This window comes from Manis pentadactyla, chromosome 14, assembly GCF_030020395.1.
Source record: "Manis pentadactyla isolate mManPen7 chromosome 14, mManPen7.hap1, whole genome shotgun sequence".
Lineage (NCBI taxonomy): Eukaryota > Metazoa > Chordata > Mammalia > Pholidota > Manidae > Manis > Manis pentadactyla.
The window spans coordinates 13,164,006-13,191,161 of record NC_080032.1 but is presented as its reverse complement, the minus strand read 5'-3'; the positions used below and the strand labels follow the sequence as shown (position 1 = coordinate 13,191,161).

The window sequence follows — 27,156 nt, the reverse complement described above, 5'->3', positions numbered from 1 at the left end:
ATTTCTTGTGTTAAGTTTTAATATTCAGGGAACACTTAACAAGTCCACACCCCTAAGCTTTTTATCCGGTTTCCAAAAATCCTCAACTGCCTATAAAACCCCTAGGCAATGCACCACTCCAGGCTCTCTTGTCCTCTCCTGGCTCGCGCCAGGCGCTCTGTTCTCTCACTCTCTCTCTCAATAAGTCTCCCTGGCTCTCCTACCTTGACTGTTTGCTAAGTTCATTCTTTGACTCAGCAAACAAGAACCCGGGCATCAATGGGACATCTGTATTTATGAAGGGAGCTGGGGCAAAAGTTGCCAATCAAGCGTCCGCGACCGCAAGGCCTCCCTTAGTAACCGACGCCGGGGCCCGTTGCTAAGGGGGAAAAGAAAATACAAGGACGTGGTCCGTCGTCTATTGTTCTCCGATAGTAGCTACTTCCGGTTCTCCCTGGAGTCCGTGCTTCGGTCTACCTTCCCTGGAGGAGCTGGGACTTCGGCCGCAGGTTCCGCCGCCTCGGGAGCCCGGGGAGCCCTCTGTCCAGCCGCGGTGGTAACGGCGGGGACAGCGGCGGGGGTGGCGGCGGGCCTCCTACGCGGCCCTGAGCGATGCTGAACTCCGGGGCCGAGGCGGTGATGACTGCGGCCGACAGGGCCATCCAGCGCTTTCTGCGGACCGGGGCGGCTGTCAGGTGAGCTTTGGGGGGCGGGGCGGGCGGAGAGGCCGGAACCAGGGTTCCCAGCCGCGGTCTGAGGCAGCCTTTTCACGCCCTAGCCAGAGTCCCGAGGGCCGGAGAGAGCATTCCGCAGGCTTCTGCGTCCGGCAGGTTGGAGGCCCAGGCCCTGAGGCGGGAGGGGCGACCGGCCTCTAGAGCCTCCACTTTGACAACGCCAATTCTGGCTGCACGCCCCAGTTCTGCTAGCGCCCCAAATTCTGTCAGTGCTCTCCCCCCGCCTGCCAGTGCCTCTTCCATCCTGTCATTGTCCCCAGGACTTTCAGGGACCCTCAGGCTCGTCGAGGCGCCGAATTCTGTCAGTGTCCCTAGGACCTCTCAGTGCCTCGCAGGCCTTCCAGGACCCCTTAGTCCTTTAGAATCACAATCCTTCTGGGCTCCCGAGTCATGTCAGTTCCTGGCCTGCCAGCGCCCCTCAATCTTGTCAAGCTCCTCAGCCCTACTATGGTGCTAACAATCCTGTAAAAAGTGCCCCGGGTCTGCTAGCACCCCCTACCCCCGACTCTGCCACATTCTGTCAGGACCCCTGTTCCTGTCAGGGCCCAACTCCCAGTTATGCCAGGGATTCCTTATTCTATATAAGTTGCCAGTCTTATTGGTGACTTCTTATCTTGCAAGGATCCCTAAACCAATCAGGGCCTCTTAACCTGTTAAGGCCCCCCATTTGTGCTAGGACCCCCAATAGTATGGGTCCCCAATCCTGCCAAGACCCCTGTATTTCCTTTCCTTCTGCTATCTGCCCTCCCCTGGGCTCCAGATGTCAGAGATGAGCACTGCAACCTTCATTACTGACCCTATATGACTGAGACCTGTTGCTCAGGTCAGCTGCCTTCCTCTGGAACTCGGGTGGGCCTAAAGAGCTCATTATCCCAGGGATGGAAGCCCTCAATGGTTGCCCTGTCCAGTGCTCCCATTCTGTTGATAGGAAACAGGCTTTGAGACAGCCTTACCTATAGTCCAATGGCTGGGGGGAGAAGCCAGATCTTTTCACACCCAGGCCCCACTCCTCTCCTTGTGTTGTCACTCTGCAGAGGAAGGGGGTTTCCAGAGTCACCACTTGCCCCTGGGTTTTCTTGTCCATGCCCTGCTAAGGACCAGGGCAAGTCCTCTCCCCCACCCCTTTGACACTCTGTCCTTCAGCTTCCAACATGAGCTTTGTGATTTCAAGCACTGACTTGGCAGCCTGACAGACAGGAGTTCAGCTGCCTTACTCACTTGACCAAGTTGGCTGTGTCTCTTAGTTTACTCATCTACAAAAGTGGAGATGATAGTAGAACCTGCCTCCATGGGATTGTTTCAAGAATGAGATAAGGTTATCACAGTGCCTGGCACAGAGCATGTGCCCTTAAATATTAGTGCTTGATTGAGGATTTAAAAGCACTTGTAAAGTGCTGTAGAATTTCAATAATGGTCCTTTTGAAATTTTCCAGGCATTTTTATGACTATACCTATTTTGTAAAAGTCAGCACAATGGTGCATTGAGAGACTTCAAGAATAACTTTTGTAAATGAAACTGAGATTATAATACTTAATAATCTTAGCAGCTAACATTGATCAATCAATTACTATGCAACCTATGCATTAGCGCTTATTTAATCCTCACAACTGCATGAAGTAGGTCTCATGATTGTTGTACAGATGGGGAAGCTGAAGCTTAGAAGGAAAAATGATGCCCCAGGGAATAGAACCAGATTAATGCCATTCCACTTTCTTAAGCAAGTCCTGTGGATGTTCTACTGACTCTGTCTTGGGAGAACAAAGATTTATTTGGAATTCAGTTATCAGTTATGGTAGACAACATTGTAGACAGACTTAACTAGTGTCACTAGTGACTCTTCATTAAGTTAATGTTGACTGAGCTGAGATCAAAACAATTATTCACATGATCCAAATCGTGGAATAAGAATGTATTACATATATGTGCAGGTCTATGTTATATATATACATACATGAATTTTTTTGTCTTAATGGAGTACATACCTTTGTATAAGAAATGTTTTAAATTGCTGGTGAAATTTCTTCATTTGTAGTAAAAGAATAACATTGGTTTTTAAGCCTAAAATTAAGAATCTTTAAAAAATATCTAGAAAACCCAAACATATATATTAATTAATATATATATTATATACTAATATATATATTAGTCAATTAATATATGATAAAGGAGCCATGGACATACAATGGGGAAATGACAGCCTCTTCAACAGCTGGTGTTGGCAAAACTGGACAGCTATATGCAAGAGAATGAAACTGGATCATTGTCTAACACCATACACAAAAGTAAATTCGAAATGGATCAAAGACCTGAATGTAAGTCATGAAACCATAAAACTCTTAGAAAAAAACATAGGCAAAAATCTCTTGGACATAAACATGAGTAACTTCTGCATGAACATATCTCCCTGGGCAAGGGAAATGAAAGCAAAAATGAACAAGTGGGACTACATCAAACTGAAAAGCTTCTGTACAGCAAAGGACACCACCAATAGAACAAAAAGGCATCCTACAGTGTGGGAGAATATATTCATAAATGACAGATCCGATAAAGGGTTGGCATCCAAAATATATAAAGAGCTCATGCACCTCAACAAACAAAAAGCAAATAATCCAATTAAAAAATGGGCAGAGGAGCTGAACAGACAGTTCTCCAAAGAAGAAATTCAGATGGCTAACAGACACATGAAAAGATGCTCCACATCACTAGTCATCAGAGAAATGCAAATTAAAACCACAATGAGAAATCACCTCACACCAGTAAGGATCACCACCATCCAAAAGACAAACAACAACAAATGTTGGTGAGGATGTGGAGAAAGGGGAACCCTCCTACACTGCTGGTGGGAATGTAAATTAGTTCAACCATTGTGGAAAGCAGTATGGAGGCTCCTCAAAAAACTCAAAATAGAAACACCATTTGACCCAGGAATTCCACTCCTAGGAATTATCCTAAGAACACAGCAGCCCAGTTTGAAAAAGACGAATGCACCTCTATGTTTATCGCAGCACTATTTACAATAGCCAAGAAATGGAAGCAACCTAAGTGTCCATCAGTAGATGAATGGATAAAGAAAAGGTGGTACATATACACAATGGAATATTATTCAGCCATAAGAAGAAAACAAATCCTACCATTTGCAACAACATGGATGGAGCTAGAGGGTATTATGCTCAGTGAAATAAGCCAGGTGGAGAAAGACAAGTACCAAATGATTTCGCTCATCTGTGAAGTATAAGAACAAAGAAAAAACTGAAGGAGCAAAACACCAGAAGACTCACAGAACCCAAGAATGGACTAACAGTTACCAAAGGGAAAAGGACTGAGGAGGACAGGTGGGAAGGGAGGGAGAAGTGGGGGGGAGAAAGGGGGCATCATGATTAGCATGTACAATGTGGGGGGGCACAGGGAGGGCTGTGCAACACAGAGAAGACGAGTAGTGATTCTACAACATCGTACTATGCTGATGGACAATAACTACAATGGGGAATATGGGGGGAACTTGCTGATGGGGGAGTCTAGTAAACGTAATGTTCCTCATATAATTGTAATGATGCCAAAATAATTAAAAAATTAAAAAAATTTTTTTAAATCTAGAAAACTTTCTATATCATTTTATGTCCCATCCCCATCTAATAATGTAAACAATGAATTCATTTCTGTATATTTTCTCCAGTATGCAATCATTCAATAAATATTTTTAAGTGGGGAATCTACTAAGTGCCAGGCACGATCTAGGCATTTGGGATACATCAGGGAGTAAAACAGAGATTCTGCCCTCAGAGACTTTGCGTTCCGGGTGAGGGAGGCAGACAGTAAACCAGTCACTTATAAATGTTTCAAATTAGTGAATAAGTGAATGTAAAAAAAAAAAAGGGGGGGGGGGAAAGTAGAACTGGGTAAAAGGGACCAAGAGTGCAGGTTGTAATCGTTTGTTACAAGTGCAGGGGAAGTGAGGCAATGTGCCAAGCAGTGATCTGGGGGGAAGAGCACACCAGGCAGAGGGAAAAGCGGCACAAAGGCCCTGAGGCAGGAGCCAGGCCAGGGTGGTAGGGGAGTGAGAGGCAGGGTAGGAGGAGAACCCTGGCTTCTCCTCTGAGTCAGCTGGGCCTTTTGGAAGGTTGTGCTCTGACTTGGGTTTTAAATCCTTCTGTCTTAACATGCAGATATTCAAGACATCATCCTGTACCTGTATGTTACTTTAACACGAACATTAGGCATTTGGTGGGCCTGTGGGTTATTTTGACAAAATGTTATTTCTGTGTACTTATGTCTGTATATACACATGTTGTGTTTGTGATGAGGGAAGACAGTAAACTTGTTTTCTTTTTTTAGATATAAAGTCATGAAGAACTGGGGTGTTATAGGTGGAATTGCTGCTGCTCTTGCAGCAGGAATATATGTCATTTGGGGTCCCATCACAGAAAGAAAGAAGCGTAGAAAAGGTAAGGAGGAGGCCACTGCATCATGGTCTACAGACCTGTCCCAAACCCTTCTTATGCAGAAATGGCACCAGAAGAGGTGGGCGTGTTTGGTTCTCTCAGATCTTCACTTTTATAACTGGACTTTGCTTAATGCAGGAGTTTAATGACTCATTATCTTATCTCCTGTGGTAAAAAGGTTTATAGTTCATCCCCTTTAGAAGTGTTGAGACGTGGCTGTGTAATGAAAAATTTCTCGTGGCTTAATTGCCATGTTCTCATTAATATGGCAATTGTGTTTTTCAGTAGTACAGCTGACTAATTGCATGACGCATTTGTGGTTTTCCTGACTAACATTTATGGTTTCACTGACTAGCTGCTAGTTTGAAGTTGTGTCTTCATTAATACAAATATCTGTTTCTTCATTTTTAAAAATGCCCCCTTTTGTAAATGTTACTCTACCTATATTGATTAAAATTCATCTAAAAAGGCTGGGAATGGAGGGAGAGGGTGTGGAGGGGAGATAGAATGTAGGAGAATGTGGATCACTGTTAAATCTGGGGATGGCTATAATTGGGGTTCATTGTATATCTTCTGTATTGTGCATGTTTGAGAACTTTCATACTAAAAAGTTCTAAAAAATTTTTGGCAGAAGAGGGAAGTAAGTCAGAGGGATGTATTTTGCGGATCTCTTTGCAGAAAGATGATCAGAATTGCTTAGTGGTGGCTTTCCCACTGATTATATAAGAACAAAATCATTGTCTCGGGGAGCAACAATGGAACAATTGTTTTCTTCTGTTGTGAGAAACATTGAGAGAAAGAGAGAGAGGCAGGGGGAGAGAATGGGATGGGGGAAAGAGAGATGTTAAATAAGTGTTTTTGTACATTCAGTGTAAAACCAAACTGTGCCAGACACTTTCAAAAGTAACATGTAACAGGGGTGCCCCCCCACCTCCTCCCTGTGGATAAGGACTTTCTGAGACTGGGATTTCATATTCAAGGCCATAGGGCAGAAATTCTGGGATCCTAAATGGGAGAAGGAAAAAGAGCTGGTCAATGTGATGTACTTTCTCTTCTTCTCCCCACTTTTTTAAGGGCTTGTGCCTGGCCTTGTCAACTTGGGGAACACCTGCTTCATGAACTCCCTGCTGCAAGGCTTGTCTGCCTGCCCTGCTTTCGTCAGGTGGCTAGAAGAGTTTACTGTGCAGTACACCGGGGAGCAGAAGGAGCCCCCCGCACACCAGTATTTATCCTTAACACTGTTGCACCTGTTGAAAGGTATCTAGATGGGAATCTAAAGGGGATTCTGTGCATTTTCAGAGCAGCAGCCCAGATGACAGGCAGAGGGTTCATAGCCTTTGTGTAGAAAAAGATCATACAGATCATTATTGCAAAAAACATGAAGAGCCCAATAATATAAACAGATATTTTTAAAAATCAAAGATGTAACTATTTATTTTTAAAGTTGTCAGTTTAGTAACAGCTTTTAAGGGATGAAAAGAATCCATTGCCACTTAAGCATTTTGATTGTACTCTGGTTTCAAAAATATTGAAGTTTTCTTAAAAAAGTACTCTTAGCCTAGCAAATAAGGTAATTTTCAAAGGAAATAAGAGAAATTGTATTTAGATACATACAAAGTGACTTAACAAACATTCAAATATTCAACATGGCCATTATCAAGGATATATAAATGACATAATAGTAAGGTACTATTTTTTTGCCTGTTAACGAAGATAGACGGACAAATGCACAATCCTGACCACCAGTGGACATGTTCATACACACTGGTGGTGGTGTAATTTAAAGCAGTGTTTCTGGAAAGAAGTTTGGAACTACACAGTAATAGCTTACAAAATGTCTAGTGCTACTTGACCTAGCAATTCTGTGGACCATGATTTACACTTGCCTGAAATGGAGTTCAAACTAGCAAATGAGTTTGGGAATGACCAACACTGGCCCCAAGGTTGAAGAGTCACAGTATACACAGTTTGGTAAAGCTTTTAAGAAGGTACAAATGTAATTTCATTTTTCAACCATTTTTTTACTGTAAAACTGTTTTTTCCTCCCCTTCACATCTGTTAAGATCCTGAGGACATTCCACAGAAGACAGTTTGGGAAGGGCTGTTACATGCACAAATGCTGTTATAACACTAGTTATAATGCGGTGAAAAAGAAAGAATGTGGTTGCCCAATAGTAGAGTGAATAAGCAATCTATGGGATATTACGGAGCCAGTAAGAACCATCTTTATGAAGTTTTTTTTTTTTTTTAATTTGGGAGAGGGCATAGGCTATAATATTAAATTTAAAGGAGCAGGATACAAAATATAATATAATTTGACTTCAGCAAAGCAAAACTTTCCTCAAAGGCTGGACAGAAAAAGACCAAAAATGTTAACCATGGCCATTTTGGTATTGTGTACTTGATAGTTTAAAACCATTAAACAAACGAACAAAAAAAACCCTAACTGCACTTCTCAAACTTTCAGCAATGAGCATATGTTACCTTCACAATCAGGATAAAATGGATTTAAAAAACACTCAGTATTTAATAATGTATATAATTGTCGAATCACTATGTTGTACATCTGAGACCAATATAATATTGTATATCAACTATATTTCAATTAAAAAAAGAGATAGGGGGAAAAAACCCCACTCAACTTAATATTGCTTCCCTGAGGTACTTTCCCACGTGACCTCAGCTTGACACAGAAATCTTTAAGAAACAGGCTCTGGTCTTCTGTATAGGACCCGATTTGAAAATAACTTCTTTTACGACCCTGTTTAACAAAGAAAAAAACATTGCGGAGACTGAAAAGCCGAAGCGTCCACATGGGTGTTCTGTGCAGGTTTAGGAGCTGTCCTGATGGTGACCGCAGCACTCCTGCCTTGCTTTTTACACACATGACCCAGTGCTGGGGACCGGAGCCATCCCGGGGAGGCAACACCTAGAATATGTGCTCCCTTCTCTGCATCTGCTTCTCAATGTCTTTTATTGGCTTTTGGAGCTAAGTTTTAATTATAAAAGTAATGCATGAATCAATTCTTGTAAAAGGTAAAGCATCACAGATAGGGCAAAAGTTCCCTTTATCACTACCCCAATCCTATTCCTCTCCTTCTTTCCCAAAAGTAAAATATAAGTGCATTCCCCCAGACCAGAATGCATTTAACTATGTTTCTAAGTACCCATAGAAATTGTATATTGCTTTATATTTTTTCATAACCAAATAACATAATACACATTAGAGAAATTTCCATTTCAGTACCTGTAACTCTACCTTGTTCACTTTTTCTCTATTTTTGTGAGTTTATTGGTCTTTTGTATTTTGCCTCCTATGAATTGCTTGCCCATATCCTTTGCCCATTTTTAAAAATTGTATTAAAAAATCCATCACATACAATTTACCATCTTAACTATTTTTAAGTGCTAGCATTAGTTCTGTAGCATCAAGTACCTTCACATTGTGGTGCAACCATCACCGCTGTTTATCTCCAGAACTTTTCCATCGTCCCATGTTGAAGCTGTGTATCTGTAACTCCCCATTCTCTGTTAGCCCCAGATCCTAGTGACCATTATGCTTTCTCTTCCTGCTTTTGACTATGCACCTCATGTAAGTGGAATCACAGTATTTGCCCTATAGTGTCTGGCTTGTTTAACTTAGCATAATATCCTTGAAGTTCATCCACATTGTAACATGTGTCAGAATCTCATTCATTTTTAAGGCTGACTGTGAATAATACTGAATAGTGTGTGTATGTGTGTGTGTGTGTATGTATATGTGTATATATGTATAGTTCATCATAAGTCAATGGACATTTGGGTTGTTTCCACCTTTTGGCTAATGTGAATAATGCTTCTATGAATATGGGTATACAAATATCTGTTCAAGTCCCTGCTTTTAACTCTTTTGGGTATATACCTAGACGTGGAGATGCCAGACCAAATGGTAATTCTGTTTATTTTTTGAGGAACTGCCATACTTTTTTCTCTAGTAGCTGAACCATTTTACATTCCCACCAGCAGGGCACAAAGGGTTCTAATTCTCCATATCCTAACCAACACTTGATATTGTCTGTCTTTCCGATAATGGCCATCATAATGGGTGTGAAGTGATATCTTATTATGGTTTTGATTGGCATTTTCCTACTGATAAGTGGGGTTGAGCATCTTTTCATGGACTTATGTCCACTTGTATGTCTTTTTTGGATAAATGTCTATTCAGGGCCTTTGTCCATTTTTTTTACCTGGGTTGTCTGTGTTTTGTTGTTGAGTCTTAGTTCTTTCTATGTTCTGGATATCAATCCCTTATTAGATATGTGATTTGCCATCTTCATTCACTTTTATGATTGCACAGTACCCATAATATTGAGACACCCCAACTTCCTTAGCCATTGCCTTGTCATCTGGGGCCTTCCAGTGTCATTGGGTGTCATCCAGGCTGCAGTGAACATTCTTGTACATGCCTGGTGTGCACATGAGCATTTGTTTCCATAGGATAGATCCTGAGAAGGTCAAAATGCTGGATTGTAGGCTGTGAATATTTGTAGACACTACCAAATTGCCTCACAGTGTTTTAGTCAAAATTGGGCTAAAGGGGACATTAAACTTTACCTCGGGAGAATAAAAGCTAACAGAAGGACTGCCAGAGGAGTATGGGAGGAAGAAGGAAGTACAGTTCCTGCTCTCAGGGGCCCTCTTTGTTCTGGGGGGTAGATACCTGACTTCAGAGTAATCTGCACTGGTAAGACACACCCCAGGACTCTGAGGAGTCTGAGGCCCTGCCTGCTAGGGCTGCTGAACTTGCACAGGTCACCACCCAAGCACAACCACGTACAGGGGGTGGTTTAGAACTTCCAGAGTACAAGAGCCTGAGGTCATCAAAGGAATCTCTCAAGTTCACTGCAAATCAGAGAGAAGAAACAGGCTCGTTTAATATCTGGAGCGTTATGTGTCACTGAACCTCCTAGAAATTACACTGAGAAGGCAGGCCCTGTGCTTTTATCTCCCATGCCCCAGCAGTACTGGTCCAGCCTGGTATACAATGAAGGGCGGTGATCAAGATCAGGAATCAGCAAACTATGGCCCATGAGCCAAATCTGGCCCACCACCTGTTTTTTTTTTTTCCTGCAATTTTTTATTTTTATTTATTTTTTATATTTTATATTAAGGATCCACCTGGTTTTATAAATAAAATTTTAGTGAAACACAGCCATTCCCATTTGTTTACCTACTCTCTGTGGCAGCTTTTATGCTACAACAGTAGAACTCGGTAGTTGCTAGAGATCATACAGCCCTTAAAGCCGAAAAATTTACTTCCTGATGCTTTACAGAAAAGTTTTCCAATGCTTGATCTAGATGTAATTATAAATTCATAAGCCCATCAAATTTTTAGTTTTGTTTATGGGGCTTGATTCTACTCAATGACTGAAAAGCAAACCACCCAGCAGACACCTTTCAGTCTGCCACATACAGCTTGGTGGTTCGCAGTGATAATCAGAAACTCAGATGCAGACAAATACAAGTGAAGGCCTTTGGCCACGGCAGAGAGTCCTATGAGGGAGGAGTTAAGCACTGAGTGTGGGGCTGGACTACTTGAATGTTTAAGGTCCCTCCTGCTCCTAAGAGTTGTAACTTAAAATCATTTTATTCAATAAGAATCTTGCAACAATATATTTATATTGATTATGGTAATTCATATATCTGAAAATCAGTTACTTCATTTAAGTGCTGCAGCCTCATGAAAAATTATATTCATTCAACAAACACAAAGTGCCTAGTAATGGACAAAGCATTAAGTAAGACTATAAAGAAGAATAATAAAAGAGATATAATTCCAAGGCAAATTTTATAGTCCTTAAAGTTTTAATTAGCTTTGATATGTTGTGCTGTGCAGGTTTTCTGGTTAGTTGCTTTGCTGGTGAATTTAATAATTGTGTTAACTTTTTTATTCCCAGCTTTGTCCTGCCAGGAAGTTACTGATGATGAGGTCTTGGATGCAAGCTGCTTGTTGGATGTCTTAAGAATGTACAGATGGCAGATCTCTTCATTTGAAGAACAGGTGAACATACATTCAAAACAATCCTTCCCACTAATGTGTTGGGGCCTGAGCTCACAATGATGGCTGCTACAACATGAAGAATAAATGCCAGTATTGACCATACAGTTGCCTAGCCTGAGTGTACATTTCTGTGACATTTTGGACAGCCTTAGTGTTCTGGGACCAGATCACAAACTGTGTTCCTGTTCTCATCAGCAGAGACGAAATACAGCTTTTCATCCAATGGATGAAAAGGTTAGCAGGAAAGGGCATAAAACACAGGTGCCAAAGAACAAAAATCTTTTTAGTTTTGGGATGACTTTGCACTTCAGTGAATGATAGGAGTACCTGGGATCTGTAGAGAGAGGCAGGTGGCTTTACCTTAGCTGTTTGGACGTTCAGGTAAGACCTTTTTTTTGGATCACACCGTCATAAAAAAAGAAAAATCATTCTTCAGAGGCTAGTTTAATTCAGGTGGCCCCAAACCTCGAGCAGCTGTCATTTGCAACTCCCGGGCCTTTTTCCAGCCATTCCTAGCCAGTGCTGAAAGAGTGAAGTTCTAGTATTGGGAAAGAATTTGGTTTGGAGGTGCAGAGAAGTCAAGTACCAGGTGAGAAAGGAATTCATTAAAGTGAGAATAGCAGGGAATGGCAGCTGACTTGGAGGCAGCAGAGAGCAAGGAAGAACAGAGGCAGGAAGGGAACCTCATTGAACTCCTGCTCGGCATAGGGCAGATCCCTTGCCAACTCTAAGGCCAGGGTCACCTGGCATCCAGTGTCCACTTGAATCAGTACAGCATGGGAACTGAGTCTCTACCATCCCAGGATTTGGGGGAGCCACAGAGCACATTACCATAATGTTCTGGGAACTTTCATAGCAAAGAACGGAGATTTTCAGGCAGGCTGCTAAAGAGGAGGATTGTACAGCTGCAGACCCATCCGGGTCACCCAGGCGACGGGAACTTGCAAGCTCAAATCAGAGCTCTCAGCAGCCCCTCCATGTTTATCTGAAGTAGGACAGAGACGGAGTGAAGACTTGTGCTTAAGTCTGGAGAACAGAATGAAATAGCAAAGTAACAAACACACCACTGGACAAGTCTTTGCAGACGAAGTGTAATGAGCAGTAAGAAGTCTTTATTCAAGACAAAAAGGTGAACACTCAAAGAAAGGGGAGTGCAGGCAACCTCAGAGAGGAGGTGCCCTTAAGGGTTTAGGATTTGGAGTGTTATAGGGCCTTTTGGGTAGGAGTCAGCATAAAGCATGATGTATATGGTGATCATTGTTCCGTTGAAGTTTTTTTTAAGAATACGGTTGTTTAGGTGACTGTTGGTCCAGATCTCAGCATTCTTAGTCCACAAAGGTACACTTGGAGGTCTGTCTCCTGCCCTGGTTACAAAGTCACTTGATTAAGGAGCTGGAAGAAGATGAAGAACAGCATATAGATTAAGTTAAAGAATAATCTGGGCCTTTTTAGCAGCCAAGTAATTTTACAATGGAGTGATCTAATTGAGGCTACTGTCTGATACTTTTCTTTACTTGGGGAATATCTGGATGTTCCAAGTTGCTCCTGGACTTTGAAACTTCAACTAATTAATTCTTTAACTCTGTGAGTCCTTTCTGGCTCTCTGGTTTTATCTGGTTAACTCTGAGTCCCATTTAGGGCACTCCACTGGCCTTATTCTCCCTCCACTGGCTCATATCTTGTCTTTCTGCCTAACACTAGGCAGGGCTGCGCTGGCACCTGCTCCCCAGCACACTTCTGTGTGCCTAGACTGGGGAGGCCACATCTAGCTTTGTGTTGGCTGCTTCTGCCTCCACCATCCAGACACCAGACCAGAGAAATGGGAGCTGGCCTTTGGGTTCCCAAAAGTGTGGGGCTGAGCAAAAAGCATTAAAAACCCAGAAGAGTGAGGTGGGAAGGCTTTCTAGCTCCCTTATTTTTCAAGATTATCTGTCTCCACTTTAATATGAAGCCATGTATGTGTTACTTTTTAAACATGATGCTGCTGATTTCTGTACTTTACCACAATGCATCTTGATTAATCTAATGTATGTTGCAAGGTTTACCCATTCAGAAAATTCTCATTAAACCCTCCTCTAGTAACTGGAATTATTTAGCTGCATTTTTTGTTTCTCTAAACTGAGAGAGTGAACAAGATTTAGTCTCCAAAGATGTCAGATACCTTTTCTAAGTCCTGCTCTTCTGTCAAGGACCCATTTTAAGTCTCAGTTCTTCCTTGGAAGTATTTCCAACATGTTCAGTTCGTGTAATCACTGAGCCATGGAGCTCTGTAGTCTGGATGGAAAGGAGATGAGCATGTATGTCTGCCCATCTCTTCCTCTTTGAAGGCATCGAGAGCATCAGCACGGGGCCTTGTCTGCATTTTCATGATTAACCTAGTCAGTCAGCAGCAAACCTCCACTCAGCCACCTCGCAGCCTTTAAAGCTAGAGCTGTGGGGGATGCATTGGGCTGAGGCTCGCTTCGTGTGGATTATCTGCTTTAATCCTCACAACCCTGTAGGGAGTTACTGTTATTTCCCTGTTTTACCAGTGTGAGCACTGAGACATGAAGTGACTTGCCCTAAGTCCGGCAGCTCTCTAAGTGGCAGAGCCAGGATTCGAGCCAGTCTGTGAGAAGTATGCATTTCAGCTTCCCTGTCTTGTGTGAAATGCTCCTTTTCTCAAGGCCAGATGGTTACATTGCTGACTGTGACAGCATAGGGTTTGGGTCCAACTCCATTCTGTCTTAGGACTTTTCTCCCTGAGGAGCCCCTGCTCATGCTACCAGGGTTGGCCCAGATGCCTACCTGTAAGTGCTCCCTGGGCCTCCCAGGAGGAGCTGATCCTCCGCCAGGCTCCTGGGCTCCTTGGTGGGAACAGGGCTGGAACGCTGTGCTGATGGCTAACAGCTAGGCTGCCACTCGAGCCCTGGATTGTAGGTCTCTCCAACAGCGGTGCCTTATTTATCTCTGAATCTCCATCACTCACTTGCTAACTGCCTGTTCTTAGCCTAGGAGGGGATTCTAAAGTACTTAATGCCAAGTACTTATTGAGTGTCTACTTGGGGCAGGGCCTGTTGGGGGCCTGGGGTTGTAGCAGCAAACATAACTTTAAAGGGTCGCTGCTCAGGGCCTCACACTCTCCTGGGGCTGGGGGCGGTAAGCGGGAATTACAAGGTGTGCTCACAAGAAAATAAGTGTGGTGGTGTTGCAGGGTGTGAGTGTCGGGGGCTGGGAGCTGGGGTGATTGAAAAGCCATGGGGAGCCTACTTTAGATGGGGAAGGAAGGCTCTGCTGGAGACTAGAGGTTTTGGCTGAGACCTAAAGTCTAAAAAGCAGTGAGGCCTGTAGAGATCTGGGTGCAGAGTGTTTTGACACAGGGACAAGCCAGGGGGAAGCCTTGAGACAGCAACAAGGATGCAGTGTTTGGAGCAGTGGCTGGGATTGGATGGGGAGCGCTGCAGAGGAGAGGGCATTGCAGAGGTTGGCAGGGAGCAGCTCGGGCAGGGCCGGGGAGGCTGCAGACAGGGGTTGGGCTTCTGCTCTGGGTGCTGTGCGGACCCACTAGAGGCCCTGGACAGGGGACTGCTTTGATCCTATTGATGTTGGAACAGGACTGCACTGGTCGCTCTGTACAGGAGAGATGGGAGGCAGGCAGGATGGAAGCAGAGAGGACAGTTGGACGGCAGTGAGAGATATCCAGGCCATGGTGGCATGGCTCAGACAGGATGAGGTGGGGAGGGAGCGAGGCCTCGGGGATCTCGGGTCTGTTTTGGAGGCAGAGCCTGCAGGACTGTGGCTGAATTGGCCAGGGCTGGGGCAGCTGAGGGGGACGACCTGAAGGCTGAGGAGGAGGCAGCCACGTAGAGGTCTGCACCAGGCTTCACAGGCGAGAGCACATGAGAGACCCAGTCCTGAGATGGGAACCATCTTGGTGCTTTCAGGCAGCAAAAAGAGGCTGGCAGGGCTAGTGAGGGAGAGAGTGCTGGGCCGGATCAGCCACTTGGGGGTGCTTTATTCTAGCAGGGGAGCCTTGGAAGGTGGAAAGCAGAAGAGTAAGTCATTTGCCTTTTAAAGATCACACTGGTGACCCTGGAGAAGACTGCAAATGGAAGAAGCCAGGCTGGTGAGAGTCAGTGCCTGCAGAGTGCAGGGAGGAGAGACCTGCCCCTCCAGAAGAGCGAGGCTTCAGCTTTAGAGGAAAGGGGCATCTGAGCTGGGTTATAAAGGGCAGTCCCTGCCATGTAATGGAGCAGGTCCCCTCCTGAGTGTACACCCGGAAGGACTGAAAACAGGAACTCAAAACAGATACTTGTATACCCGTATTCTCAGCAGTATTACCCACAGTAGCCAAAAGGCGGAAGCAACCCAGGTGTCCATCAACAGGTGAACAGATAAATAAACTGTGTGTACATGTGTATGTATACGCACACCGGTATATACTTATGTTACACATACAAGGAATGTTACTCAGCCTGAAAGAGGAAAGACATTCTGACACTGGCTACAGCCTGGATGGACCTTGAAGACCCTACACGTAGTGCAATGAGCCAGTCACAGGAGGACACGTACTGTATACTCCCACTTGTATGGGGCTCCTAGAGCAGTCAAGTCCATAGACACAGAAAGGAGAAGGTGGCTGGCTGGGGCTGGGAGAGGGGGGTGGGGAGTTACAGTTTAGTGGGGACAGAGTTTCGGTTTGGGAAGATGAGAAAATTCTGCAGATGAATGGTGGTGATGGCTGCACAATGATGTGAACATGCTTAATGCCACAGAACTGTACACTTAAAAATTGTTGAAATGGTCAATTTTATGTAATGTGTGTCTTTTACCATAATTAAAAAAAAGATGTCGGGTAGAATGGACGTCTGGACCACCTCGATAAAGCCAAAACATGCTCAAAGACAGTTGGCACTGTCTTCCTTTCCTTCTCTCCCCCCTTGGGCTTCTCTGTTGGAGGATCTTTACTGTGAAAATGTCTAGGACGCGACGGTTCCAGTTTAATGAGCTGGGCCTTGAAAGGGGGGAAAGCGCATTCTGCCCCAGTGGCAGCAGGGGATCTCCCTGGTCGTTCACGTGAGGGTGGTCCTGAGGCTGCCCGGCCTCCTCGGCCTTGCTGAAGAATGCTTTGCCCTTTGACAGGACGCTCACGAGTTATTCCATGTTATTACCTCATCTTTGGAAGATGAGCGGGACCGGCAGACCCGGGTCACACATTTGTTTGATGTGCATTCCCTGGAGGTAAACTATTAATATTTTCAATACATGTAATGTGGTTTGTACGTATTTAATAGGTGTAGGGACCACATGTATATACTTTGTACAACTTTAAACTCAAAAGTAAGATTCAGTAAAAATCAGTAGTGGGTATGGGGCTGGGGAGGGGCTCAAACTGCATACTTTGCATTTGCTGGCTTTGGGTAACGATGTCAGGGCTCTTTAAAACGATCCATCACTGCAGATCGTGTTGGCTTTGAGAAGAAAGAATGTATTCCCCTTTTTAATACAGGGGAACAAGGAGCCAGAGGAATGCTGAATGAATCCTCATTTCCCTGGAACATTATAAATGTTAGAGAGTTGATGAAAGTTAGCTAGGGTAAACACTCAGAGAGGAAATGTGTGTTAATTGCATTTGATGAAAGAATAGGTCCAGTCACTGAGCTGGGGATAAGTAAGGCTCCTTCTAGAATCCTCTATGAGAAGATGCCTTTTGAGTGGTGCAATCAGCACAGAAACGCGTAAGAGTTAGGGGTGGGAAGAGAGTGATGGGAGGATTGCAGCTGGGTGCTCAGTCTGGTTCTTTTTCTTCCCCTACAGCAGCAGTCAGAAATAACCCCCAAACAAATAACCTGCCGCACAAGAGGTAGGCTTTAGATGTGACAATAATGTGCTTATTTAAGAAAAATTTTTTTTCTGGTGACGTCTAACCCAGCTTGAACTGTGTGTCCTTGCTGAGGAACTTGTGTTTTATTTATTATTTATCTATTTATTTATTATTAGTAATTTCTTTTTATTTTGGTATCATTAATATACAATTACATGAGCAACATTGTGGTTACTAGATTCCCCCCATTATCAAGTCCCCACCACATACCGCATTACAGTCACTGTCCATCAGCGTGGTAAGATGCTATAGAATCACTACTTGCCTTCTCTGTGCTACACTGCCTTCCCCGTGCCCCCATCCCCCACATTATGTGTGCTGATCGTAATGCCCCTTTTTCCCCTTATCTTTCCCTTCCCACCCATCCTCCTCAGTCCCTTTCCTTTTGGTAACTATTAGTCCTTTCTTGGGTTCTGTGAGTCTGCTGCTGTTTTGTTCCTTCAGTTTTTGCTTTGTTTTTATACTCTGCAGGTGAGTGAAATCATTTGATACTTGTCTTTCTCCACCTGGCTTATTTCACTGAGCATAATATCCTCTAGCTCCAGCCATGTTGTTGCAAATGGTAGGATTTGTTTTCTTCTTATGGCTGAATAATATTCCATTGTGTATATGTACCACCTTTTCTTTATCCATTCATCTACTGATGGACACTTAGGTTGCTTCCATTTCTTGGCTATAATAAATAGTGCTGCGATAAACATAGGGGTGCATTCGTCTTTTTCAAACTGGGATGCTGTGTTCTTAGGGCAAATTCCTAGGAGTGGAATTCCTGGGTCAAATGGTGTTTCTATTTTGAGTTTTTTGAGGAGCCTCCATACTGCTTTCCACAATGGTTGAACTAATTTACATTCCCACCAGCAGTGTAGGAGGGTTCCCCTTTCTCCACATCCTTGTCAGCATTTGTTGTTGTTTGTCTTTTGGATGGTGGCCATCCTAACTGGTGTGAGGTGATACTTCAAAGTGGTTTTAACTTGCATTTTTCTGATGATTAGTGATGTGGACCATCTTTTCATGTGCCTGTTGGCCATCTGAATTTCTTCTTTGGAGAAGTGTCTGTTCAGATCCTCTGCCCATTTTTTAATTGGATTATTTGCTTTTTGTTTGTTAAGGTGCATGAGCTCTTAGTATATTTTGGATGTCAACCCCTTTTAGGGCATAGGTCTTTCACTTCCTTGGTTAGGTTTTTTCCTAGGTATTTTATTCTTTTTGATGCAATTGTGAATGGAATTGTTTTCCTGATTTCTCTTTCTGCTAGTTCATCGTTAGTGTATAGGAATGCAACATATGTCACTTATGAATATATTCTCCCACACTGTAGGATGCCTTTTTGTTCTATCGATGGTGTCCTTTGCTGTACAGAAGCTTTTTAGTTTGATATAGTCTTACTTGTTCATTTTTGCTTTTGTTTCCCTTGCCTGTGGAGATATGTTCATGAAGAAGTTGTTCATGTTTATATTCAAGAGAGTTTTGCCTATGTTTTCTTCTAAGAGTTTTATGGTTTCATGACTTACATTCAGGTCTTTGATCCATTCCGAGTTTACTTTTGTGTATGGAGTTAGACAGTAATTCAGTTTCATTCTCTTACATGTAGCTGTCCAGTTTTGCTAACACCAGCTGTTGAAGAGGCTGTCATTTCCCCATTGTATATCCATGGCTCCTTTACCGTATATTAATTGACCATATATGCTTGGGTTATTATCTGGACTCTCTATTCTGTTCCACTGGTCTGTGGGTCTGTTCTTGTGCCAGTACCAAATTGTTTTGATTACTGTGGCTTTGTAGTAGAGCTTGAAGTTGGAAAGCAAGATCCCCACTGCTTTATTCTTCCTTTTCAGGTTTGTGTTGGCTATTCAGGGTCTTTTGTGGTTTCATATGAATTTTAAAACTATTTGTTCCAGTTTGTTGAAGGATGCTGTCTGTATTTTGGTAGGGATTGCATTGAATCTATAGATTGCTTTAGGCAGGATGGCCATTTTGACAATATTAATTCTTCCTACCCAAGAGCATGGGATGAATTTCCACTTATCAGTGTCCTCTTGAATTTCTTAGGAGTGTCATGTAGTTTTCAGGGTATAGGTCTTTCACTTCTTTGGTTAGGATTATTCCTAGGTATTTTATTCTTTTTGAAGCAATTGTGAATGAAATTGTTTTCTTGATTTCTCTTTCTGCTAGTTCATCATTAGTGTATAGGCATGCAACAGATTTCTGTGTATTAATTTTGTATCCTGCAACTTTGCTGAATCCAGGTGGAACTTGTGTTTTAGAGCAGCTTTCAGTTATTCTCTTGGTGAACATTTGAATTGTTCCCTCACCATACAGTTTCCTCCAAATAGGCTTATTTCTACTTCAAACAAGGGTTTTCTTTTTACTTCTGGAATTGACCTTGTGAGGAATTTACAAAGCTGAAACTGTCATGTCCTCAGCATGTCCACTTTGACCAAGTGTTACTGAAAATTATCTCAGTCCTTAGAAGGAAATAATTGTTAAGACTTCAAAAAGAAAAAAAGACATATTAACTCCTTTGTGCGTTAGCAGTAATAGGAACCATGAGCTTTTGAGCCCATACTGTGTGCCAGATGCTGCATTCTCTCATTTAAGCCTCAAAACAGCACTATGAAGTTGATGGTAACTGGAGATAATGGGATAATAATTATTCCCATTTTCAGCAAACCAAAGCTTACAGAGATGAGGTGACTTCCCAGGGCACCTAACTAGTAAGCAAACCAGGACTGAGCCCAGGGCCACCTGACTCCAGGTCTGTGTTGTTAACTAACATATCACACTGTTTATTCCACTAACCCCCTCTTTTACCCAGAACAACCTCCAGTTTTTCAGAACTTGCTTATTCTCATGATTTCAGAAGTTTATCTCACTTTATGGAATATTCACTTATGGAATCCTTCTTTTGACATCTCAAACATTTTAAGTATATGTTTGTAAAAAGACGTTATTAACACAAATTCCTTTTTTAAATGTGGCTGTCCTCATAATACAGAAACCATGTTAAAAAACCTGTATAAATTCTCCTGTGAAGGAAATGGGCTTTTTGATGGAAGTCAATAAGGAAAGCAATTTCCATTTCCTTTTCAGGAACATTTTTTAATAAAGAGGGGGTTTCTACCACATACTAAAAAGGAAGGTGAATTTTGAAGTTGGTACCATAGGTCTTAAGGTGGCATGTCAAAAGATGTTTTGTGTTCCAGGGTCACCTCATCCCACATCCAATCACTGGAAATCTCAGCACCCTTTTCATGGAAGACTTACCAGTAATATGGTCTGCAAACACTGTGAACACCAGGTATGGTACCAATACTTGATATTTTCTGGCAGTTTTTCCTTTAAGATTCATGAAGGATCGAGCGAGTGTGGGCCAACACCGGTATATGGCATTTGTGATTGTCTGGGCTCTGCACACTTAGCAGACGGATGCCTTCCTGAAGTCACTGCTAACATTCATTTGATCCTCAGATGGCGTCTTGAGCAGCACCCTATTGTGGATTGGCAAGAATCTGAGTCCTAAGGTTGGATCTATACTGACAATGGACACAACAGATTCTAGGACTGTTGTTTTGGCTTTTTGTTTTTGAGGTTTTAAAATAATTGTTTATTTGAAAACTTTTCAGCATGATCCCAAAATAGAGACTTGTGCAACTATTACCTCAATCAATTTTAGAATATTGTTAGCACACCCCAAAATAATAAATACCCATTAGCAGTTGCTCCTCATTTCCCCCTTACTTCCAGCGCTAGGCAATCACCAATCTACTTTCTGTGTCCAGAGATTCACCTGTTTCAGACATTTCATATAAATGGTATCATATAATGTATGGTCCTTTGTGCCTGGCTTCTTTTCCTTAGCATGTTTTCAAGGGTCTTCCATGTTGTAGCATGTATCAATACTTCATTCCTGTTTATTACCAAATCATATTCCATTGTATGGATACACCACGTTTTGTTTATCCATTCACCAGTTGATGGACATTTGGGTTGTTTCTGCTTTTTAGTTATTATGTGTAAAGCTGCTATGAACATTTATATACAAGTTTTTATGTGAACATATGTTTTCATTTCTCTTGGGTATATACCTAGGAGTAGAATTGCTGGCTTATCTGGTAACTCTGTGTTTAACATTCTGAGGAACTGCCAGACTGTTTTCCAAAGTGGCTGTACCATTCTGCATTCCCACCAGCAGTGAATGAGGTTTCCAGTTTTTCTATGTCCTCACCAACACTTAATAGCTTACGTTTCAGTCGTAGCCATCCTAGTGTGTGTGATGTGGCGTCTCGTTGTGCTTTTACCTGGCATTACCCTGATGACTGATGATACCGACTCTCTTTTAATAAAATAAGGTCCATACATTACAATTCATATGTCTTAAATGTCTTTTAATCTAGAAGTTGCCCATTCATCTTTCTTATTTTTTCCTTGAAATATATTTGTGTTCTGGTGCTATTGTAAGCGGAATTTTTAAAAATGTTTTTCAATTGTTTGCCACTAGTTATATAAAAATATAATTGTTTGTATATTGACCTTGTACCTTGAGAACTTACAAAAATTCCTTTGTTAGTTCTAGTTTTGTTGTAGATTCCTTAAAGTTCTCCATGTATGTAAACAATCATGTTGTCTGTGAATAGAGTTTTACTTCTTTCTTTCCAATTTTTATGCCTTTTATTTATTTTTCTTGCCTTAATACCCTGGCTAGGACCTCCAGTACAAAGTTGCATAGGAGTGGTGATAGGAGACATCCTTGAATTGTTTCAAATCTAAAGAAGCAACTATTTGGTGTGTCATAATTAAGTATGATATTTGCTTTGGGTTTTAGTATGTCCCTTTTATCACACTGAGATACTTCTATTCCTAGTTTGCTGAGAGTGTTTATCAAGAATAGCGATTGAATTTTGTCATGCTTTTTTCCACATGTAGTGAGAATTTCAGTGACTGATTTTTCTAATGCTACACTAACCTTGTGTTTCTGGGAGGAACTCCGCTTTATTGCGATGTATTATTCTTTTTATATACAAGTGGGTTTGATTTGCTAATATTTTCCAAAGGATACTAGTATCTATGTTTATGAGGAATATTTGTTCTAGAGTTTTCTTGTAATGTTTCTGTCAGGTTTTGTTATAAGGATTATACTAGCTTTATAAAATACGCTGGGAAGTATTCCCTTTGCCTCCATTTCCTGAAGGGCTTTGGTTAATATTGGCATTGTTTCTTCCTTAAATGTTTGCTAAAATTTGTCTTTTTCTTTTTCTTTCTTTAACTGTATTTTTGCTGAATTCCTTTTGAGGCTTTGCTATTAGGCACATACACATGTATTAATAATGAAGAGTTACTGTCATGATAAAACGTCCCTCTTCGTCTCTGGGAGACTTCTTGTCTTGATGTCTGTTTTGTCTGATGAGTTCCATCTAACTAGGGTTTCCATGGTAGATCTCTTTCTGTTCTCTTATTTTTTACCTATCTTTGTCTTTGTATTTAAATGTGGCTTTTGTAGACAGCGTATAATTGGGTCTTGCTGTTTTATCCAGCTTTTCATTGTGCCTTTCAGTGGGCATGTTAGTCCATTTACATTTAATGGAAGTACTTATATGGTTGGATTTAGGCCTATTTCCACTTGTTTTCTGATTTATTTTTTATTCCTCTGTTCCTCCTTTTCACCTTTTTTGGGCTAATTGAATACTTTTTAGTATTACATTGTAATTCCTCTGTTGGCTTTTTAGCTATCCTTCTTTACATTTGTATGTGTGTGTGATTATAACATGGCATTTTAACTTACCATGGGCTGTTTAGAGTTAGTATTAAACTGTGTAAAGTACAGGAAACTTATAAAAGTGTAGTTCTATTACCTCATCCTTTGTGCTATTTTTGTCATATATGTTTACATCTATATACATTATAAACCTCACAATGCCATCATAATTTTAGCTTTAAATAGGTATATGTGTTTTTAAAAAAGTTAAAAGGAAAAAAATTTTATATTTGCCATTTTTGGTATTCTTCATTCCTCAATAGACCCAAGTCCATTTGATGTTTTTTCCCTTCAGCCTAAAAAGATTCCTTTAGTGTTTATTGCAGGTCTGTTGGCAAAAATTCAGTTAGAATTTTATTTATATGAAAATGTTTTTGTTTTGCTTTTATTTTTTATATCTATAGAATTTTGGGTTGACAGTGTTGCTGTTGTTTTGGTTTGGTTTATTATAAATTAATCGTTTTACAGGCATTGTTTTCTGTTGTCTTCTGGCCTGACATTTTTTCTAATGCAAAGTCAGCATCATCCATATGTTTCTGTAATGAAGTGTCACTTGTTTCTCTGGCTGCTTACGAGATGTTCTCTTCATTTTTGGGTTCCAGCAGTTTGACCATGCTGTGCATAGGTATGGTTTCTTTATATCTGCTTGGAGTTTGCTGAATTTCTTAAATCTGTACACTTATGTTTTGTCACCAAATTTGTAACTTCTTTTATTATTTTTTCAAAAAATGTTATGCCCCATTCACTGTCAGTCCCATGTTAATCCCTAGGTTTTGGAGGCTCGGTTCATTTTCCTTCAACCTCTTTCCTCTTTGTCCTTTGAATTAGGTAATTTCCACTGGCCTATACTTGAGTTTACTGACTGTTTTCTATCTGCAGTCTCTGTTTGCTTGTGCAGTGAATTTTTTGTTTTAGTTATTATGCCTCTTGGTTGCGTAATTTCCTTTTGGTTCTTTATAATTTTGACTTCTCTGCCAAGATTCTCCATTTGTCCTCCACTGGAACTAAATAACTCTATCTTCCTTTATGTTCTTGACATGTTTGTAATAGTTCTTCTTAAGGGCCCTGTGCTAATTGCAACATCCAGGTCATCTCATTTTTCCCTTTACTATGGTCACATCTTCTGTCTTTGTATTTTATGTCTAGTAATTTTTTATTGCATATTTAACATTGAAGTAGAGACTTTGGATTCTGTTACATTTCTCTAAAAAATAATGAATTCTGTTCTGGTGGGCAGTTAATTTGGCTGACCTCAACTCCAAACTGTGTCTTCCCTATATTGGACAGCAAAATCTTTGCTCAGTTTTTTCAGTTTCAAGCTGCTGCTTTTTGCCAGGCCCCTGTGTGGTTCAGGGATCAGCGTGATATTGGGTAGGAATTTATACACCGATTTGGGGGCTGATCCTTTCTAGAGCTCTGCTGTTACAGGGATTTCCCCCAGCCTCTGCACTAGCCTTGAACTTTCTCTTCTGATATCTCCGTCCTGTTAAGACTGAACTGTATAGATCAGGGGAGTACCCCCAGGCAGAAAGCCACACAGGACAGCTCTCACCCAGCTCTTAGAGTTCCTGTTTCTCTAAGAGTTGACTCCTTTTCCATTTCTGCCTGATTTTGGTAGCTCTCCAATCATTCAAATTATTTTGTTTTGGTCCAGATTTTATAGTTGTTATCTTAAGGAGAGTTAGTTTAGCCAAGCTGCTCTCAGTCTCCTAAACCAAGAACTCTTATCCTATCATCTGTTTTTTTGCAGTGAATAATATAACATGCACATTTTTCCACATACTCATGCATTCTTCTACTACACTATTTTTGATACAGTGTTCCATTCTGTAGACATGATATAATTTATTTACTCATTCCCTAGAATTTCACCTATTCACATTTTGCTGTTATAAATAATGCTATGATGAACATCCCTGTAGCTATGTCCATGGTTATTTCCTTAGGGTAAAGTTGACAAATTGCTGGGTCAGGTATATTGGAGTTTTTCCAAACTATCTTTTAGTATTATTGTTACCTCTTAATGTTTGTATATAAGGTTGTATTTTAATAGAATTTACTTCTAGGTAAGTACCTTATATTTCATTATGTTTATGTTGGCATCTAAATATTAAACTGCTTCACAGGCATATATCTCCCCATCTGTAAAGCTTTGAATTGAACCTAAATCCTTTCTGGATTTTCTGCAATATTTGTTTCAGAGTCCTGTTCGATTTGATACCTTTGATAGCCTTTCACTAAGTATTCCAGCTGCCACATGGGTATGTACTGATGCATGGTTTATTTTGGGTCTGTTTTGGAGACATTTACATCTGAAAGGGGCTGGGGGCATTTTGTGTCACCAAATACTATGTGTTACCCAGACACATGGTTGAACCGTCTTAGTTTTTATGTGTGGCACCATGGCCCAGTTTGTGGGGGAAGAAGGTGGGCAGTTTCCTCTTGCTGCAGAAGTTTGGGATTATTTTTTAAATGGAAACACACACACACATATTAAACTCAAATTCAAAGATATCTAAGAAGCCCATACATTTCTGCAGTGTTATGTCCTCATACCCTTGAATCTAACCGTAGTAGCAAGTATAGGGTGCTAAGGGTACTCTGAACTCCACATTCATTCAGGAAACATCCAGTTGTGTATTTGACGCTTTATTACCTACATAAGCAAAGATAAAGCTGTGGGATTCACATTGCCATCTATTAATAGTTTCAGTGTAGCTCTCCTTTGAGTTGTAATAATGAGTTTTCTTCCTCTCATGTGTAGGGTCATCCATTGACCCTGGATCACTGCCTTCACCACTTCATCTCATCAGAATCTGTGCGGGATGTTGTATGTGACAACTGTACAAAGGTATGCCTTTAACCCCAAATGGCATCTCCCCAACTGGCCTGTGTGTCCTGATATGGTGCCTCTCACATCATTGGCCCTGTGCTCTTCTAATTATACCCAGAGGACCTTTTCAGCCATAGCCATTTCTGCCTAACGTGGTTAGGAATTTGGCAGCCCATGGACCAAATTGCTCTCCCAGATGAGTTTTATTTCATCCACAGAACATTTAAAGAAAAACATTGGACACTTTGCTTTGAGATGGGACATGCCTTCTCCAATTTGCTACAGCCCCCTCCATTCCCGCTTGTCTCACACCTTCCTTACCTACACTACCTGCCTGGTGCCCCTAAGCAATTGAATTTCATCCTCTGAATTAAGAAAAACTGTATGGAACAGAATATTTTAAAACAAATTTTTTGAAGACACAGAATAAAAGACTAGGTGCCATTGTCAGAGCTTCAGTGTTGTGCTTCATTCCTCTTGCCTCTACTCGCAGTTACATAAATGACTGAACAGGGAAAACAACTCACAAATAGCTGGGCAGCTGCATTCTTTGAGCAGATACAAGTCAGATGCCAGGTGAATGCAGGTGTAATACCAACCTGACCTGCAGCTCTACATACACATCCTATTTCAAGAATTTCTGCAGAGAGATGTTTCTTTTATTTCAGATTGAAGCCAAAGGGACGTTGAATGGGGAAAAGGTGGAACACCAGAGGACCACTTTTGTTAAACAGCTAAAACTAGGGAAGGTGAGCACACCCCACACACCTTGTCGGCTTTGCTCTCAAGGATGCCCTGTGTCCTGCTGTGGACACATGGCTCTGTCTGGTCTCTCCCACATGCAGCTCCCTCAGTGTTTATGCATTCACCTCCAGCGGCTGAGCTGGTCCAGCCATGGCGCGCCCCTGAAACGGCACGAGCACGTGCAGTTTAATGAGTTCCTGATGATGGACATCTACAAGTATCATCTCCTCGGACATAAGCCCGGTCAACACAGCCCTAAGCTGAACAAGACCACAGGGCCTGCACTGGAACTGCAGGATGGGCTGGCGGCCCCCAGGTCAGGTGGGTGCCAGGGAGTTAACGCAGCTGAAATTTGCAGCCCAGAGAAAAGGAATTTGACATCACCTTCTAAGCTCTTATGCCATGAGGGCGAGGTTTGTCCAGTGGTTGCTTACATTCTTGAGAATAGCAGGATTGGGAGCCGCAGAGGGAAGATTTCTTAAAAGAGATTAAAATTATGTAGTGATGAGATGTGTAATTTAAAAAACTGGATCACAGATGAACTAATATAGAAAGAAAAGCTTACGATTGCTTTCTGGTCTTTTGACTAAACAGTAATTGGCTCCCATCATTCCGGTGAGTTTCTTCTCTTCCCCCAGTACAGTTATCTCAGTTATACAGGAGCTGCAGGAGAGAACATTCTGGCTGAAGACCAAGAACATCTTATTTGGGTTGATACTTCTTTCCTGAATGACTTATTTACCTATTCCGTTACTGTCCTCATTGGAAGCT

The 27,156-nt window shown here is 41.8% G+C and overlaps 2 protein-coding genes across 7 annotated transcripts in view; one reads left to right on the top strand and one right to left on the bottom strand.

Annotated features, from left to right (window-relative positions):
* SVOP (SV2 related protein) overlaps nucleotides 1-1,858 on the bottom strand; it is a 93,367-nt gene extending 91,509 nt beyond the window's left edge. The window contains exon 1 of one of the 2 annotated variants that reach the window (XM_036903993.2): nucleotides 1,667-1,858. The gene's annotated coding sequence lies outside the window, so the exon portion shown is untranslated. Of the gene's footprint in view, nucleotides 1-203; nucleotides 371-1,666 lie in introns of those variants that run through there. The other variant, XM_036903992.2, reaches the window with a different exon arrangement.
* The window catches only part of USP30 (ubiquitin specific peptidase 30), a 31,038-nt gene continuing 4,326 nt past the window's right edge, over nucleotides 445-27,156 (top strand). For 3 of the 5 annotated variants that reach the window (XR_005028554.2, XR_008993844.1, XM_036903994.2), the window contains exons 1-11: nucleotides 445-674; nucleotides 5,047-5,156; nucleotides 6,228-6,410; nucleotides 11,090-11,193; nucleotides 16,315-16,413; nucleotides 16,990-17,035; nucleotides 20,260-20,354; nucleotides 25,010-25,069; nucleotides 25,573-25,659; nucleotides 26,310-26,390; nucleotides 26,487-26,706. Coding sequence is in view for 3 of the 5 variants with exons in the window: in XM_036903994.2 (XP_036759889.2) it covers nucleotides 592-674; nucleotides 5,047-5,156; nucleotides 6,228-6,410; nucleotides 11,090-11,193; nucleotides 16,315-16,413; nucleotides 16,990-17,035; nucleotides 20,260-20,354; nucleotides 25,010-25,069; nucleotides 25,573-25,659; nucleotides 26,310-26,390; nucleotides 26,487-26,706 (1,168 nt within the window). In the remaining 2 variants the exon portion in view is untranslated. The remainder of the gene's footprint in view (nucleotides 675-5,046; nucleotides 5,157-6,227; nucleotides 6,411-11,089; nucleotides 11,194-16,314; nucleotides 16,414-16,989; nucleotides 17,036-20,259; nucleotides 20,355-25,009; nucleotides 25,070-25,572; nucleotides 25,660-26,309; nucleotides 26,391-26,486; nucleotides 26,707-27,156) is intronic. The other 2 variants (XM_036903995.2, XM_036903996.2) reach the window with 2 other exon arrangements.